This window comes from Nanorana parkeri, unplaced genomic scaffold, assembly GCF_000935625.1.
Source record: "Nanorana parkeri isolate BGI_ZX_2015 unplaced genomic scaffold, ASM93562v1 scaffold2535, whole genome shotgun sequence".
Taxonomy (NCBI): Eukaryota; Metazoa; Chordata; class Amphibia; order Anura; family Dicroglossidae; genus Nanorana; species Nanorana parkeri.
This window is the reverse complement of record NW_017308803.1, coordinates 67,857-86,212: the sequence shown is the minus strand read 5'-3', so window position 1 is coordinate 86,212 and position 18,356 is coordinate 67,857. Positions and strand designations below refer to the sequence as shown.

At 41.4% G+C, this 18,356-nt stretch overlaps 1 protein-coding gene across 1 annotated transcript; it reads left to right on the top strand.

Annotated features, from left to right (window-relative positions):
* The first annotated feature begins 5,579 nt into the window (after window positions 1-5,579).
* Window positions 5,580-6,359, top strand: LOC108801860 (vomeronasal type-2 receptor 26-like). Its single transcript, XM_018573771.1, has one exon. The coding sequence runs from the start codon at window positions 5,580-5,582 to the stop codon at window positions 6,357-6,359; it is 780 nt and encodes a 259-aa protein (XP_018429273.1).
* The last annotated feature ends 11,997 nt before the right edge of the window (window positions 6,360-18,356 follow it).

The following is an 18,356-nucleotide window of genomic DNA, read 5'->3' as shown; positions in this document are numbered from 1 at the left end:
GTTAAAAACCTCTTATGTATTTCCCCAATTCGGCTTAACCTCCTCGGCAGTATTCCCGAGTGTGGCTCGGGGTTAATTTTCAGTACCATAAGCGGTAACCCCGAGCCACACTCGGGATTTCAGCGTAGCGTCTCTTACCTTGTCCACGATCCCCAATGTGTCCTCCGGCCGATTCCAGCATCCGTCTTCCGGGTTCCGTCCCTTGCGAGCGTCCGCGTTGCAGGGGGGGCGGAACCGGCAGGAATTTTTAACGTTAAAAAACAAACAAAAATATAGAACAAAAAAGAGAAAAAGTAATAAAATAATCAGACCGCCAGGGAGGTTAATCAGAGAGGACCTCTATGATTAAGTTTAATTGGTGAAACGCGTAAAGGGTTTTTCACATGGGGGAGTGATTTACAGTGTAATATGTGTTTACAATAAATGAATTTATTTTTTGGGACCCAGAGAGTGCAGCTGTTTTTGGAGATATGATTGCTGGAGGTGAGGATGCACTTATTTGTCTGCACCTGGGACAGGATTGTTATGTGAGCTGGCCTAGGATTTTGGTGTGGTGGACTGTTTTTGAACTTCAACACTGAATAAGGCCCGCTCCATTCTGTGACATAAATGCATAGGGCACATGGCCATGGGTTAACTACACTATATAGCCAAAGGTCTTAGGATACCTGACTATCACACCTACTGTATAAGTATGTGGGCATCCCTCCAGAGGTTTGCATTCAGGTGTTTCCAGTGAAGACTACTGTTAATACTACATCATACAAATACATTTTAGGCAATTGGCACATCCAACCTTTGGTTATAGTTCAGGGAAGGCGCTTTTCTGTTCCAGCATTACTGTGCCCCTGTATACAAAGCCAGCTCCACGGTTAGAGCAGTTTGGTATGAAGAAACTCAAGTGTTCTGTAGAGAGCCCTGACCTGAAGCCTACTGAACACCTTTGGGTTGAATTGGAACGCCATTAGTGAATCAGGTCTTCTCATTCAACATCAGTATCTGACCTAATAAAGGCTCTTTTGGTTACATGGGCACAAATGTCCACAGACAAACATTGTTGAAATCTTTTATAGCAAAGGTGTGTGTGGGGAATCCAAATTATAGCCAATGGTTTTGGTTTGAGATGTCCAACAAGCTCACATAGGTTTGGTCGGCATGTCCATAGATAGTTGGCCTTGTAGTGTTTGTGTGCAGCAAGCACCAAGATCCTTGAGATCCCGTGCGAACGATCGCATTGCGGCGGAGGGCGTGGCTATGGTGCCATTCACTTCAATGGCCCGCCGCGCCCCCTCATGCCCCACAAAAATGTGAGCCGGCCGCAATGCGATGCAGTGCGTTCTGGCCAGAATCGGGCCGGAACGCACTGCATCTGGTGTGAACCTAGCATTAAGGTTTATGCTAACAATTCCTACAGGTGTCCCAACTTTTTTCTGATTACTCACAAGCCCTCTGTCTGTACAAAATTAGCCCTCGTTCACACCTAGGCGTATTGTAATATGCGCATCTGTCGCGCGACCGTCGCACGGTTTTTTTACCGCGGTAAAAAAGTTGCGCGACCGTCGCGCGATTCCGACAGCTACTTGGCTGTATCCCAATGGAAACGCGCTACAAAACGGCCCAAAGTAGTACCGGGACCTTTTCAGGCTTGGGCCGTTTTGTAGGGCGTTAGGGACGGGCGGAAATACGGCAAGGTGGGAACGAGGGCATTGACTACAATGCAATTTATATTTCTGACCGTTTTGTAGAGCGTTCGTCGAGCGTAGAACGCCCTACAAAACGGTCAGGTGTGAACGAGGGCTTAGTGTAGGAACAGACTGTGTTTCCACACCCTCTTAAGCAATATTTGGAGAGTATTGTTTTGCAGGAAGTAGTATATTTCTCTTAAAATGGTGAGAAAAGGCAATTAACAAAGGTAGACCGACAGACCATTATAACCCTTAAAAGTGTAGGCCTTTCCTTTAGAGAAATTGCAAAGAAAACCAAGGTGTCAGTGAGTACAGCTTCCTATGCCATCAAAAGACACTTGAAAGAGCCAAAGCCACAACACAATCAGAAGACAAGTTTCTGAGAATCAACAGCTTGCATGACAGGTGGCTCACAGAACAACAGCTTCAAACACAGCTGAACACGAATCAAAGTAAGCAAATCTCAGTTTTAACTGTGAAGAGGAGTTTCAAGCTGCAGGTTTGACATGTCGAGTGGCAGTAAAAAAGCCATTGTCAAGATGGCAAAATAAGAAAAAGAGCCTTGCCTGGGCCATGAAGCACCGCCAGTGGACTACTGAAGACTGGCAGAAGGCCTTGTGGATTGATGAATCCAAATGTGAGATTTTCAGGTTCATCACCAGGGTTTTAGTAGACCATCGAATAGGCGAAAGGATGGTTCCTCGGTGTGTGACATCAACCGTCAAACATGGAGGAGGAAGCGTGATGCTCTGGTGCTGTTTTGCTGGAATGTGCATTGAACTCTTCCCATATCCTTGTATATTTAGTGACTGAAGGAATTAATTTTGAAGTTTCTTAAACTTAACTACGCTATCAGCGGATACCACTGCCTGTGGAAGGGAATTCCATATTTTGACTTGCACAGTAAAAAAAAACCCTTATGTGTTCTAAGATCGAACCCCCTCTTTCCTAACCTCTTGTTGTGTCCACGTGTCCTCGATACTGTTCACTGTGAAAACAACTTGTTCCAAATATTGTGGTCCCCTTTGATGATTTTGAAGACTGCAATAAAAGGTCCGCCTCTTAAGCACCTCTTTTTTTTTTTCAATTCTTTATTTTGAGATGTTTGAAACAAGACAGACACAGATAATTCCAAAGGACCAATAACATGTACAGACCACAACTTGGAAGCTACAATGACATACAGAGAGAAATCTTGTGAGTACCAGTGCAGATTGTTACATTAAATGTTCTGAAACATTTTGCAGGCCGGCTCAAGGTAGAACAGGCTGCTAGCATGCTGAGTCCAGTAAGGTGGGTGTATCCCCACCTTGGTTAAAGAGGTATGACCTGTAAGCGCCTCTTTTCTAAGGAGAATCCGTTTAATTTTTGGAGGCGGTCTTCATAGCTCAGGCCTTCTATGCCTTTAAATTAATTTTATAAGTATATATTTATTTCTGTTATAAGGGGCATATGATGTCCTGGGGTTTAGCCAATGGTGATCCTTGTCCTGTTTTTGATTAAAGTGACATTAAACTCTTAGATTTTTTAACATAAAACAATACTGTAATGTGCGCCTTACTGTAATCCATGGTAGTTTCCCTTCTCTTTGCTGCTCTTCCTTTTAAATCCGTATCTGTTCTCATGCTGGGCAGAACTTCTGTTTTGCAACAGACTGCCTTGTCTCAGGAATGGATACACGGTGTCTGTGTGTAGGTTTGTAACCTGAGCCAGCACTACAGGAAGAGGCACTCAGCTGCAAAGGGAAGTTCTCCCCAAGCATGAGAAGACATGAGGATTTAAAAGGAAGAGCAGCAAAGAGAAGGGAAACTACCATGGATTACAGTAAGGCGCACATTACAGTATTGTTTTATGTTAAAAAATCTGAGGGTTTGATGTCACTTTAAGCTGTATTAGTTTTATTTTGATTTGTTTATAGATCGGCCCCTAGTTTATCGTATCGTTTATACGGCCCTTTCACTGTTTCGTTCTGAAGAAGTGAATACAATTTAGGAAACATGTTGACCAGATAAGCCTATGTGAAATGTGACACTTATAACAGTATTTCAAGGTCTGTAAAATGTTGGTCAAAAAATATTTAATCATGTGAATATTTCATCTTTGTTTTTTTTGTTTTTTTAGCATAAACGTTTATTGGTAAAGAATAAAAGATATGCATTAACAGAAACAGTACATTGGTTACAATGTAATAAATGACATGCAAAATCAACAACATACTGTATTATAATTATGTAAACTCAATAACATATCAAGCCTCAAATATGTCTTGAACAAGGAATAAGTGACATCATACTTGTTGTGATTAGATTATAAAATAATATACTGTGAGAAGTAGAATGGAAGAGAATAAGTAAGAAGTATACAACATATTACAACAGCTTCAAGATGAAAAAGCTGAAAATAGAGTAAAAGAATGAAGTGGATCAGATGACACTGTAATTCACAAAAACATTAAACCAGATCAAAACAAACAAATAAGTATCAGATCATTTAGGTTCTCGCTAGTAGAGAAAGAATTGCGATGATAAGTGCGGTAAGTGGGATAAGTAAAAGGTCTAGAGTTAGGGAATGGATAGAATTCAAATATTTATATATAGAAGCAGGTATCTATAGGAGAATGACGGGCCAAAGAGGTGAGTAAGATATTAATGTGGGAACATGTAATGAGGTACTAAGTATAACTACAACCCCCCAAATTAGTGATAGTTAATCTCGTAACTGTACCATCTTGGCCGGTGATACGTAAAGTTGCTGGATATGCTAAAGCAAACTTCACTCTACGCAGTACCAGAATTTGGCACACATCCTGGAAAGCTTTCCTACGTTTGGAGAGGTCAGCTGAATAATCAGCAAACAAGAGAATTTTGTGTCCTTCCGCCACAAGATTTCGCTGAGTTGTTTAGAACAGTTGATGTTTATCCGCGAAGTTTAAATAGCGTACAATGACCGGTCTCGGGAGAGCGTCATCCCTGGGTGCGCCTAATCTGTGTGCCCGTTCCACTGTAAATGAACGAGAGAGACCTAGGGCTCGAGGAATGGTGTCAGCGCAGAATCTTGCGAGGTCACCGGGCTTCACAGATTCAGAGAGGCCGATCACTCGCAGATTGTTTCTGCGCGACCTGTTTTCCAGGTCATCTAATTTATCAGCGAGCAGTAACATTTTATTTGATGACGCTGTAATGTATGCTTGAGTAACTTGGGAATCACTTTCCAAATGGTTAATACGTTGTTCCGCGTTTGTCAGTTGGGTATGATGTGACTCTAAGGTGGCAGCCATTTTGCCCATTTGTAATGTTATTGCATCTTCTATAATATGGGCAATATCATGTTTCAGGTGGGAAGCCACCTCTGAAGCCAGTTTGCTATAATCAATTCCACAGGAATCCTGTGAAAGAATAGTCGCACCAGCCGAATCTTCGGGTGCACTGTGCGTCATAGGCTCAGCCGGTGCCATCTTGTGGGCCACGCCGTCACTGATCTCATGTAACGAGCGTCTGGCCACGGACGGACGAGATACGAATTTATCCATTTTATATTCCGAAATCCAGCAGGTGGCAGTAGCGGTCTGTAAATGGTCAGATAAGAAGTGACTAATGAAGATCCAAGGCTTTGCGGGACGGAGAGCTGTGGAGACGCTTTCACCTCATCAGGCGTCGGAACCGGAAGTCTCTTTGTTTTTAATCATGTATTATTACTTTTAGTAAAACATTATATTGTTGCCTTGGATGTAATAAACTTTTCATAATTTTATAAAGAAATATGTTTTTTTATGTCATCCAAATTGACCTTTTTCTAAGTAAAACTGCAGAGGCCGGAAGAGTTAAATTTAGGTCTAACTATTTGAAATAAAAATAAAACTTGTGTCTGTTATTTTTGGCAGACAGTGAGAGCTGTATGAAGTGCAGAGATGATGAATGGCCTAATGAGAAGAAGGATCGGTGTATTCCAAAACTGCTGGAATTTCTCTCCTACGGGGATTATATTGCTATATTTTTTATCTCCATTTCTATTTCACTCTGTATTGTGACTCTCTTCATAATGGGGATTTTTATATCCTATCTGAACACTCCCATTGTCAAAGCCAATAACAGAAACCTGAGTTTTGTTCTCCTTGTCTCCATCTTCTTGAGTTTCCTCTGTGTGTTCTTATTTCTTGGTCAGCCACTGGATATAACCTGTATACTCCGTGTCATGACATTTGGAGTCATCTTCTCCATAGCCGTCTCCTCTCTTCTCGCTAAGACAATCATGGTTTACATTGCTTTCAAAGCCACCAAACCTGGCAGCTACTGGAGGAAATGGATCGGGGTGAAACTGGCCAATTCCATAGTCGCTGTGTGCTCGTCTGTTCAAGTGATAATATGTCTTGTTTGGTTGTCTGTATCTCACCCTTATAAAGAAATAGACACTCAGTCTTATCAGGACAAGATTGTCATTCAGTGTAATGAAGGGTCAGTTATCGGGTTCTACTCTGTGTTGGGTTATATGGGGTTTCTGGCAGCTGTGAGTTTTCTTCTGGCTTTCATGGTGAGGACATTACCGGACAGTTTTAATGAGGCCAAGTACATCACCTTCAGCATGCTGGTGTTCTGCAGTGTCTGGATTGCCATGATCCCGGCTTATCTGAGCACCAAAGGGAAATATATGGTGGCTGTGAGGTATTCGCCATATTAGCCTCAAGCGCTGGACTTCTAAGTTCTATATTTCTCCCAAAATGTTACATTATCATAATTAAGCCAGGAACAAGAATACAAGCAGATTTACTGAAAAAGGAAACTAAATATTAGCCAATGTGCTATTTTGGTGTTTATTTTATCATAATAATTTAGATTTTTTTTTAGGTTTACACATTTTGCTTTTGTATTACTTACTGTATATATTATTGTGTAAATATAGATAATTTACAAATCATAATAATGTTTTGAATATAGCTTGTTAAATAAAAAAAGTGGGAATGTCACATGTTACATAAAAGTTAAACCAGCAAAGGTTACAGAAGTGATAAAAGAATGAGAAGAAAAGGAGGTAAAAGAAAATGAGGGTAAGAGGGCAATAGAAGGGTTTAAAAGTTTAAAGGAGAACTATGAGGCGAGTAAAAATCACTCAGCCTCATAGTTCTAGCCGACCTGTGACAATGAGACTGTCACAGGTCGGCTCAGTAGATCGGGAAGTGAGCGAACACATACCGTCGCTCGCTCACCTCTCCATCCTGTCCCTGCAGAGAGCCGTGACTGTCACTCATGGCTCCCTGCGGTGATGCCTCACCCCACCCCTGTCTGATCCTCCAGCGTTGACTGGCGGAACGGGAGGGGGCGGGCTCAGCTGGCTCTGCCTCTAAATAGGCAGAGCCAGCTGTCACTCACGCAGCTGGGTAGATACAGACAGTAATGTCGTGATCTGTCCCGGCTGCAGCGTCTCAGTATACCGCGAGCTGTAGCTCCCTATATACTGAGCTTTGGGTGACGAGAGGACGCTAGTTTGTGTCCTCCCTGTGACCCTTAGGAGAACTATGTGGAAAAGCCCCCATGGGGGAGACGTAATGAAGGAAGACATAAGGATAATAATGTATCAGGAAGGTCACTAAGGGTGTTAACTACCACAGTAGCAGAAATAATTGTTCCTACATCACCTACAGTGCCAGCACATGATCAAAATTGTAAAAAGTTATTTAGGTATGAAAGATACCAAACAGTTTACAAATCCCCTATGACAAATAGGTCAGTCAATTCCTACTGCCAAATTAACAGCCAGGACAGAAGCAGCTCCAGCTGTGCGAGGTGAATTTTCTGAACGGTGATCATAACGCTTCATTCAGAAATAACTTAATTGTTACATTGTATTTACTCCGCGGTGACCTTTGATCTACATACGTTGTCAATTATAGCTACCCTACCAGTCATTTTTTTTCCAAATAGAATTGGTAGCTTTTTAACCCTTTCTTAACCCTAATTGGGCAGCACAGTGGCGTAGTGGTTAGCCCTTCTGCCTTGCAGCACTGGGGGTCCCTGGTTCAAATCCCAACCAGGCCACTATCTGCAAAGAGTTTGCATGTTCTCCCTGTGCTTGCAAGGGTTTCCACCGGGTACTCCAGTTTCCTCCCATGCTTCAAAGAAATGCTGGCAGGTTAATTGGCTTCTCTCTAAGTTGGCCCTCTTTGTATAAAGTAAACACAGAGGGGGCGCCTTTCCTGGTGCAGATCAATTTTTATTTCGATAAACATGAAGTAAAAAGCAGGAAGGTACTCACAAAGGATGAGTGTCACACAGTCATGTAAAATAAGCTGACAGGCGGTAAGCATCCACTGGACGGATCCTGTGTGATGGTGACGTTAACGCGTTTCCGGGGCACGCCTCCTTCTTCTTCAGGCCGTGTCTGGTATCAGTCAGGGGAACCGTGTGGAGGCAAGATGTCGCGGCCTGCCAATGGGGACCCGAAACAGTCAGGCTCCACCTACCGGGTGTCGCTGCCACTCGACCTATCACAGAGCCCAAAAACCGGACCAGCTCTTGCATCAAAAAACGGCAGTGTCAGCAAACAGCGAATGCTGAGTGCTGTAATCAATGTGGGAACTCAGTCCCCTGAGGCAGAGGGATAAGAGGAAGGTGAACAGAAAACTGTTTAGCCACCACATACATATGAACACCAACAACCAAGTATACATAAAAATACAAATAAAAAACTCTTTGTATGCCTGTGAGATAGGGACCTTAGATTGTAAGCTCCTTGAGGGTAGGGACTGATGGGAATGTGCAACTATGTAAAGTGCTGCTTAAAATTGTTGGCGCTGTATATAAATACCTGTAAAAAAGAAATAATCAGCCCTAAATATCTCTTTCCTCCATTTTCTTCTTAGATGTTATTTTTCTGCTGATTTACATTTTACCTTTTGATATTTAACCATTATTATATAAACTTATTTTTCATTTTTATTTGATTTTTTTTTGTGTTGCATGACAAAAATTAGCAAAATCCCCACCAAAAAAAAACGTGATTTATATTTTTAAATTACTTCATTATGTCTTGTACCAGAATGTTATTTTTAGTGTCATTATAAGTGGGAGTTTTTATCTACAGTAACACTCGTTTTAAAACTAACACTGGCTAAAGTAGATTTTTTTTTAGCTTTGTTCCTTTTATTATCTATAGTGTGCATATAAAATAATATATTTTGCAAAACAATATCAACAAAAGAAAACCATGCTTGTCCCCCCAAAAAAACTGTATTACTGTTGATTTATACGTGGCCCTCAACTCAACTCATGGATACAGAAGCAGCTCTTGTTCTCTTTTACGGTGGACACTACATGTCTATACCCATGTATCCCTAATCAATTGGGTATGTAAATTTTGTCCTGTTTATTAAAGGTTAAAAAATTAGTTTGAATTCAATAGAACTTTTAATGGGAGAATGCCAAAGAACTTATAATGGGAATATTAGATTTTTTTTTACATCGTGCTTTTTATTATAAGCACAATTTTTTTTTAGGTTCGTTGATGATATTCTGTTTGTGGTTGTAGGGGATTTTGATTATTTTCTGGCAATATTTAAAAATTGATTATTTACATTCAGTTTTCACTGGACACATTGACACTATAAGGGTTATTCACAAAGCTGCCGAAGGCAGCCGAGTGAATAACCAAGCCGAAGTGAACAGAACCAAATGACGTTTGGCTATTCAACTCCCGCTCATTACGGCTGATTTCAGCTGTACATTCGCTGAAATCATAGGCTGCCTTTGGCTGAGCCGAAGTGCAGAGGGAATTCGACTCAGCCAATCCAACAACTGGATCAGCTGAGCCGAATTTTCAGCAGTTTACTCGCTGCCGTTCGCCCCTATTCTTATTCTGCCCGGCTATTCTGCTCAGAATAGAAAAACACTGAAAAGAGTGAAAAAAAGTTTTTAAAATATTTTAAAAATTTTAACAAATAGTAAAAATAAATAGAGATATTTTCAAATGTTTTTTTTTTTTTAGCAGTGAGAGCAAGCTCCGCCTAACTGTTTCTTTTTGGCCGGCACCTGCTAGAGTCTTCTAGCAGGTCCCGGCCAATCAATAACAACTGAGCGGAGCCGGCTGTGACGTCACGGCCGTAATTGTTTAATGACAGATCAGCATCCCCAGGTCATTTTGGGAAGCTGATCTGTCATTAGAACTGGCAGGCCGTTCTTCTCGCTTCGGCTGTCACTTCAGCTCATTCGAGCCAAAGTATATGCCTTCGGCTCGGCTTAGCCGCTTGGCCACCTTCAGCTGCTGTACGGGCCATAGTGAATAGCCTGTACAGCAGCCCTTTGGTTAGACTGAATCGAAGGGCTCTGGCGGCCGAAGAGAGCTGAAGCATCAGCCGAAGCTACGGCTGGATCCTTCGGCTCTTTAGTGAATAACCCCCTATAATATCACTTTTTGGATTTTAAAAGGCTATATAGCAGCTTAAGTAGGCTACAGTTTTTTTGTAATTCTTTATTCTCATTTTAGTAAACAGAATAAAAACACAGCAAATTGCAAAATACAAGAAAAGACACAGACATGTGAGAGACAAGTACAAATTGTGCTCCCAGTCATATCCCACAATCCCCTGCAACGTAAGCTCTATCTCCTACCCACCTGCCAAAATAAGCAGGTCTTCAGTATTTCTGAACCTATGAATGTATTTTGAAGGGCAGTCTATAACAATAATCCTGGAGTAATCATAGTCTAGAAGAGGGCAGCCTGTATCTAATGGTTCAGATAGAGATAGACCACAGAACCACATGGAGGAAAATTAGAAATGCAAATGAAAGTCTTGCAGTCATGCGGAACTGTGCTTACAATATCAGCTAGCTGCAGCAAAAGTCCAGATTTAATTGGTTATGATAATCCACTTGTTAAAGGAGAACTATGACATGAGTTATTTTCACTCACCTCATAGTTCTAGCCGACCTGTGACAATGAGACTGTCACAGGTCAGCTCAGTAGATCGGGAGGTGAGCGAACACATACCGTGTTCCCTCACCTCTCGATCCTGTCACGGCTCTCTGCCGTGACAGGGGGAGGGGCTGGATTCCCCACTCCGATCTGCCAGCGCTGACTGGCGGAACGGACGGGGGAGGGGGCGGGTACAGCTGGCTCTGCCTCTAGATAGGAGCTCGCGGTATACTGAGCTTAGGGTAATGGGAGGACGCTAGTTTGTGTCCTCCCGTTACCCCAAAGAGAACTATGGGGAAAAACACTGACCCCATAGTTCTCCTTTAAGGAGTGCCACTAAGTTAAAGTGCGCATCAATCCAATATGTACCGTATATGCTTCCATTCCACAACCACCAATGTATCACTTTAATATACCAGGTCCAAAGAGGATACTCATACCATGTATATCTGTAATCCATAAGAGTGGGTCTCCAGCCACACAATTTGTTCACTATATGTCCGCATAACGATTTCATGTTGGTATAGGGACACACCAAAACGGTACAATGTATATGCATATACAGTAAATGAGTATAAAATAGCTTGAGTTCAGTCATAGCACATACAACTGCCAATGTTAACAAAAATGTTCACATAAGCTAAACACCATGCATCTTGGGAAGATTATGCATTCACTTGCTTGCTGCATGGATAGTTTAGCCAGGCTTAAAGTGTTCTAAAACATCTTTTCAATCTGATAGCATATGTTGTAGTACCATGTTCTCTATTAGTGTCTCACAACTCCTTGGTCTTCGATCGGATCTCTGATGTTAAAAAGCCGTTTCACTGGAACAATGACGTGAAAATAGGGGGCGGGCCTATTTTCACATCATTGTTCCAGTGAAACGGCTTTTTAACATCAGAGATGCATATACATTGTACACATTAATCTGACGTCGGGTAAATAGACACCAAACATCTCAAGCCTTAAAATTGTGTGTGGCAGCGACATCGCAAAGACTACCATACCCAAAATTGTCCATAGGCGACAATTTAAGATCATTTACTGCTCATCATTTTAGTGTTAACAGTAATTGATGGCCCTAGAATTATTGCTTCCACTCTGATGTTTTCGGTGATATATGTCACATGTGAGGCGCAATAGTCGTTTTTGCACATAGGCACACCTGACTCATGTTGTGTTTGTATGTGGGGGCGGGAGAGTTTAAACTATTTTTTTCAACAAAAGTTTGTGGATTGGTGACCAAAAATGGACTGCATACTCCAGATGAGGCCGAACTAGTGATCTATAAAGTGGCAAAATTAGAGATTTGTCTCTACAGTACATTCCTTTTTAATACATGACAGGACTCTGCTAACTTTGTTTGCTGCAGCCTGGCATTGCAAGCTGTTGTTCAATCTGTGGTCTGCTATGACCCCCAAATCTTTTTCCATTTCTGACTTCCCTAGTGGAGTTCCCATTAATGTGTATTCCTCTTGCCTGTTTTAACCCCAAAGTGCATTACCTTACATTTATCAACATTAAACCTCATCTGCCATATAGTTGCCCCTCCCCCTATTTTATCCAGGTCCCCCTGTAGTGTTATAATGTCTAATCCCAAGTCTATCACCCTCCCAATTTTAGTCTCATCGGTAAACACAGAAACATGGCTATTAACATCTTCTCCTATATCATTAATATGGGGGCATTTATGCTCCGGTTCTGGCTTGCTGCCAGAACCCTCTAAAACATAAACTTTTCACAATGGGAGACTTTTCAGCAATCTATGCAAAAGTAAAACACATTTTGGCGTTAGAATTGTAAGCGTGTGTCAAGGCAAAGCGCTAAAAAATAACGTAGTACATCTCTGCAATACATGGACATTTTATGTGATTTCTCTCTTTAAAGACATGGTTGATGTAAAACATTTGTTTTGATCTACCAAAAATTCAATCAGCTCTGCATTTTCAGTTGTGGGCCGACAACACACAACATTTTTGTGGACTGAGTGATGTCCCACAGTCTTTATTTCCAAAAGCTTAGGTGCCAATTGACTTGTAGTCCCAAGATATGAACTAGGAGGGTTATAAAGACTTTCAGGGTTATTCACAAAAGGGTGAAGAGTTTGGAGAAGGCAGGATTGTTCAATTCTCCTGCCTTCTCCAAACTCTTCACCCTTTTGTGAATATCCCTGTTTGAGAAAACACAAGAAATGTGAACAGGGCACAGGACTGCTCTGAATCTCTCACAATATTTTTATTTTTTTTGGCACTTAGCGAACAAATATAATAAAACAATTTCAATTTTATTTTATTTAATGTTCGCTTTGCTCCCAAGAGAATGTGAGACACAAGTTACAGGAAAGTCAGGAAATCACCAGCACTCAGTAGTAAAGATAAATATGTCCCTTTTATTGGACAGAAAGCGTCACAGACATCCAAATATACCGACGTTTCGGGGCCCTTCCTGAAGGCAGAAAGATGTGACCTTTTTTTTTACTCTTATCTGGCCGGGACTGCTGTGTGGAGTGCGGAGGGTCTCTCCATCTACAGACACAAGTTACAAACATTATAATTGCTATCTGCATGCACAAGCTAGGCGCATTATAATTATGTTTTCTCTTCCTCAGCCACCGTACTATAATAAAATGTAATGTTTTAAACTCACGATAACAGTGAAAAGCCAAGCAATTGGTAAAAATGTAGTTTGGTTTTTGTACTTTGATTTAATTGGGAAAGCTGCTTTTGCAATTGACAAAAAAGTTCCAGGCCTAAGCTCTGACATTTTAATAATGATACTGTAAATCAAACTGGGAATAGTTACTTTTTTTTTTGTTATGAATATAAATGGCTCTTTTTCTTGAAACCAAAAAATGAGCCAAACACTGTCTCAATATTGACCATATTCACAATGGAGAGACCATTTTTATCACTTAAAATTATTTACATACCACACACCAGAGTAAATTTATATAAGACATCTTTAACACAGGCACCATCACTTTAAAAAACAATCTCCGGGAGAATCTTCTTGCTGTTTGCTGTATGAAAACAAAATTATTTAAAAGTATTACTTACCCAAATGCATGGTCACATGATGTTCCAGCATTGTTCCTTCTCTTCTGTTCTGTTTTCTTCAATGGGGTCCTTCTGTGGGTGTCCATAGCACTGGCTGTGTGACACTCACATTTCCTATTGGCTGTTGAGCGGTGGGGGTCTTCCCAAAATTTAGAAGAGGAGTGACATCTGTGTGAGATGATGTTTGGGGACCAGCAGTATTGGGTACATCTGCAACACTAGATTAATGGTCCCTGCACCCAGAAACAGTGTCGATGGGGGACCTAGATGGGGACTGAAGTGAGTAGAACTTGTTCAAATAATCTTGAAATGGGGCTTTAAGCTTAACTCCAGGTGAGCTGCTAAATATATTTATTAGAGTTAGTTTGCCTGTCAAAGGATTTGTATTTCTCTGCACAGCTCTTCTACGCAGCACAGTACTTGACTGGCAGGGGGCCTGATCTTTCTCTGCTGCCCTTTCATGCATCCTGTGACTGGACAGTGAATGTAGAAGTAGCACACTGATTAGCTCATCTTTCTGTCTCTGCTTCTCTCTCCCGCTATCAGCATGCTTCTTGAACTGGAAGAATGGACAATAATACAAATCCTTTGACAGGTAAAAAACAGGTTCAGACTAACTGGTCTATAGTTCCCCGGTTGGCATTTTGACCCTTTTTTGAATATAGGTACCACATAAGCCCTTCGCCAGTCGCTTGGCACTCTACCAGCCATTATGGATTCCTTAAAAATGAGGAACAGTGGTCTCATTATCTCCTTGTTCCGTTCTTTGAGTACCTTGGGATGTAGATTATCAGGTCCCAATGCTTTATTTGCATTTAGTAGTTTAAGCCTATGTTGTATCCCAGTTTCTGTCAACCATTCAGGTGTATTTCTTGTTAAATTTTGTGTTTTATCATGTACATTAAACACGTCTGTTTCCTTGGTGAATACCAACGTGAAAAAAGTATTTAGCGCCTCGGCCCTCTCCCTGTCGTTTGTGAGTAACGGCCCATTTATGTCCTTCAGATATACTACGTCCATCGGCCTCCCCCCATCCAGATCTCTACTTACCTCTTCGTAAAAGGTCAGTAGGTTAGTCTGGCAAGAACGATCCTTCCTAAATCCGTGCTGCATATCTGTTATTATGCCATTATCCCGGACGAATTCCACTATGTAGTCCTTAATAATTCCCTCTAACAGTTTACATACTGTGCATGTCAGACTAACTGGTCTATAGTTCCCCGGTTGGCATTTTGACCCTTTTTTGAATATAGGTACCACATAAGCCCTTCGCCAGTCGCTTGGCACTCTACCAGCCATTATGGATTCCTTAAAAATGAGGAACAGTGGTCTCATTATCTCCTTGTTCCGTTCTTTGAGTACCTTGGGATGTAGATTATCAGGTCCCAATGCTTTATTTGCATTTAGTAGTTTAAGCCTATGTTGTATCCCAGTTTCTGTCAACCATTCAGGTGTATTTCTTGTTAAATTTTGTGTTTTATCATGTACATTAAACACGTCTGTTTCCTTGGTGAATACCAACGTGAAAAAAGTATTTAGCGCCTCGGCCCTCTCCCTGTCGTTTGTGAGTAACGGCCCATTTATGTCCTTTATTGGGCCTATCTGTTCCTTTCTCCCCTTTTTACTGTTTATGTACTGAAAATGTTTTTTGGGGTTCTTTTTACTAACTTCGGCGATATATTTTTCACATTTAATTTTAGCTGCCCGGACTACCAGCTTACATCTTTTATTACATTCTTTGTAGTTTTGGAATGCCGATACTGTCCCCTCCGTTTTATACTTACTAAATGCTATTTTTTTTCCTTAATGTGTTGAGCTTCCTCTGTGTGTTCTTGTTCCTTGGTCAGCCACTGGATACTCCGTGTCATGACATTTGGAGTCATCTTCTCCATAGCCGTCTCCTCCCTTCTCGCTAAAACAATCATGGTTTACATTGCTTTCAAAGCCACCAAACCTGGCAGCTACTGGAGGAAATGGATTGGAAGCAACATTTCTAGTTCCATTGTGTCAGTGTGTTAACCTGTTCAAGTGATAATATGTTTTATTTGGTTGTCCTCTTCTCACCCTTTCAAAGAAATGGACACTCATCAGGACAAGATCGTCATTCAGTGCAATAAAGGGTCAGTTACCGGGTTCTACTCTGTGTTGGGTTATATGGGGCTTCTGGCAGCTATAAGCTTTGTTCTGGCTTTCATGGTGAGGACATTACCGGACATTTTTAATGAGGCCAAGTACATCACCTTCAGCATGCTGGTGTTCTGCAGTGTCTGGATTGCCATGATCCCAGCCTATCTGAGCACCAAAGGGAAATACATGGTGGCTGTGGTGGTATTTGCCATATTGACCTCAGGTGCTGGACTTCTCTGCTGTATATTTTTTCCAAAATGCTTCATTATCCTATTTAAACCCAAAATGAATGCACAATCATGTTTGCTTGATAGCAAAACTAGATATGGGTAATCCCTCTCAGGGCTCTATGAGAACCTAATCTTACAAATAATATTTTGGCTAAATGGGCAGAAACTCCCACAGACACTACAAAACCTTCTGAAAAGCTTTGCAAAAAGAGTAGAGGCTGTAATAGCTGCAAAGAAGGGGGCAGTCTCTGTATCAGTGCCCTTGGTTTTGGAATAAAATGTCCAATAAGCTCATATAGATGTGATGGTCAGATGTCTACAAAGTGTTGGTCTTATAATGTAATTCTGGCTTAAATATATTAATCTAGTGAAAATACAATTGGTGTACTTGCATAAATAGTGACGTGTTGTGCAAGATTTGTGGGAGAAATTAACTATATCAAGCTGTACTGATAAGTTAAATCAGCAATGGTAAAAGGCGTATTAAAAGATAAAGAAGCAGAAGAGAATGAGGCTAAAACCTGACCAGCAACAGGAATGTTTAGCATCAGGTGACAAGGCAAGTGTTTGCTACAAAAATTAGAGCATCAGCGCTCAAATATGTGTGTGTAAAAAGTGTGCAAAGGCAGGGCAATTTAGAGAATCAGAACAGGCTCAAATGTTGGGACATAAGGCACAGGCAGGACAATTTGGTAACATCGAACACAGGACCAACTAGGGACACAGAAAGACACAGGCAAGTGTATTACTACAAAAATGAAGGCCGTCAGTCATCAAATACAGCTGTGTGAATGCTGATGAGCGGCAGGAGAATTTTGCATCAATGACACCACATTTGTGTGTAAAGCCTGAGCAGAGGAATGACGGTTTTGTAGCAGAGGAAACAGTCCCAAATAGGAGACACAGGGCTCAGGCTGATGTTTTCCTACAAAAAATGTGTTCAAATGCAGAGACACAAGGCAGGTGTTTCCCACTCTTCCCTCAGATATTTTTGTGTGAAAATTGGGCCATGGCAGCACAGTTTGGCAGCAGTGAGAACCGGCTCAAATATAAGGACACGGTGCACATGCAGAAGTTTGTATACAAAACTTAAGAGTTTCAGCCCTCAGATACAGCTGTATAAAAATTGACCAGCAGCAGGATAGTTTGCTAGCACTGAGAATAAGGCCAAGTAGTGTTGTCAGGCCTAAATGTTGACATGGAAGGCACAGTGGGATGCAAGTGGCTGAAGCAGCATAAACAAGAGGGAAATGTTTTGGACTTTTCCTTGCAAAACTGATCAAATATATTTTTTTATTAAGTGGCATCTGCAGCAGTTGTTTGGTGGTCTTTTGTGATTCAAGCGAAAGTCCTTCTATTAAAAGTGAGACCGTCCACTATCACTGGAACGTGCTGTAAGTAGGGATAAGACTCAGGTTTGCTATTACCATGTTTTTGCTGCTGGGCTTTAGAATTGGGTTGGTTGATTTAGAAGGGCCAATAAGTGGGCTTTTTGATAAGCAGACCCCCCTTATTATAAAAGGGTGGGTTCCCCACACCTATATTTTACTATGTGCTTTACCTGTGATATAGGAAGCATAGGGAGTGCTGCTGATAAAGTGCATAGGGGGAGGTTAGTGAAGGGCTTGCAGGCACTGCTAGGTTTGTTAAGGTAGATATAAACCTTTACTAAATGTCCTGTATGTAACAAAATGTTGTGCATCTTGAAGAACTTAGGGGGTGGGAAGAAAGGAAAGGTTTTAACCGTTTTCAATCCTGTGTTACATTCTAAATTTTCTGCAGTCTCTTTACAGCCTGTCCTCATGCACTACAGTGATAACAGGCTGCATGTGTGTTTCACAGGGCATATTTCCTGCAGTTGTTTATTCATGTCTTTTTATAACATGAAGGTCTGCTTTATTGAAATCCTTCAACTCCCCCCCAAAAGTCAGGAGATTTAAATAAGAAACTTTTTCTAAAAAAAGAGAAAATAAAAACTTTGGCCCCAGCTTCTGGCACTTCTCTTGCCTTGTAGGACAGCTAGGCACTGTGAGAATGCACTCTATCCCATTTGAAGGGTGTATTTTCACGGCTGCAAAATGTGTGATTGTCCAGTCTTGGATGTTCCCCACACTTTCCCTTTGTCAGTTCTTTGGTAGTATGTCCCATACTGTGTTTTCTGATAAAATCACAGCCTGCCAAGAGGATAAAATGCAGAGAGTCAATGTCATCTGGACTCCCCGGCCTGACCACTTTTTCCCACCTGACTTCCAGCGGAACTCCCCCTCACTATGATCCTGTCTAGGCTGGCCTCTTCCTTAGCACTAATCGAGTGGATGAAGTCACCACCTTCTGGTACTTTGCCTGCCCTTCCC

What these genes read in the sequence shown, in the direction of transcription:
- LOC108801860 (XM_018573771.1), top strand. Translation starts at nt 5,580, where the DNA reads ATGAAGTGCAGAGATGATGAATGGCCTAATGAGAAGAAGGATCGGTGT.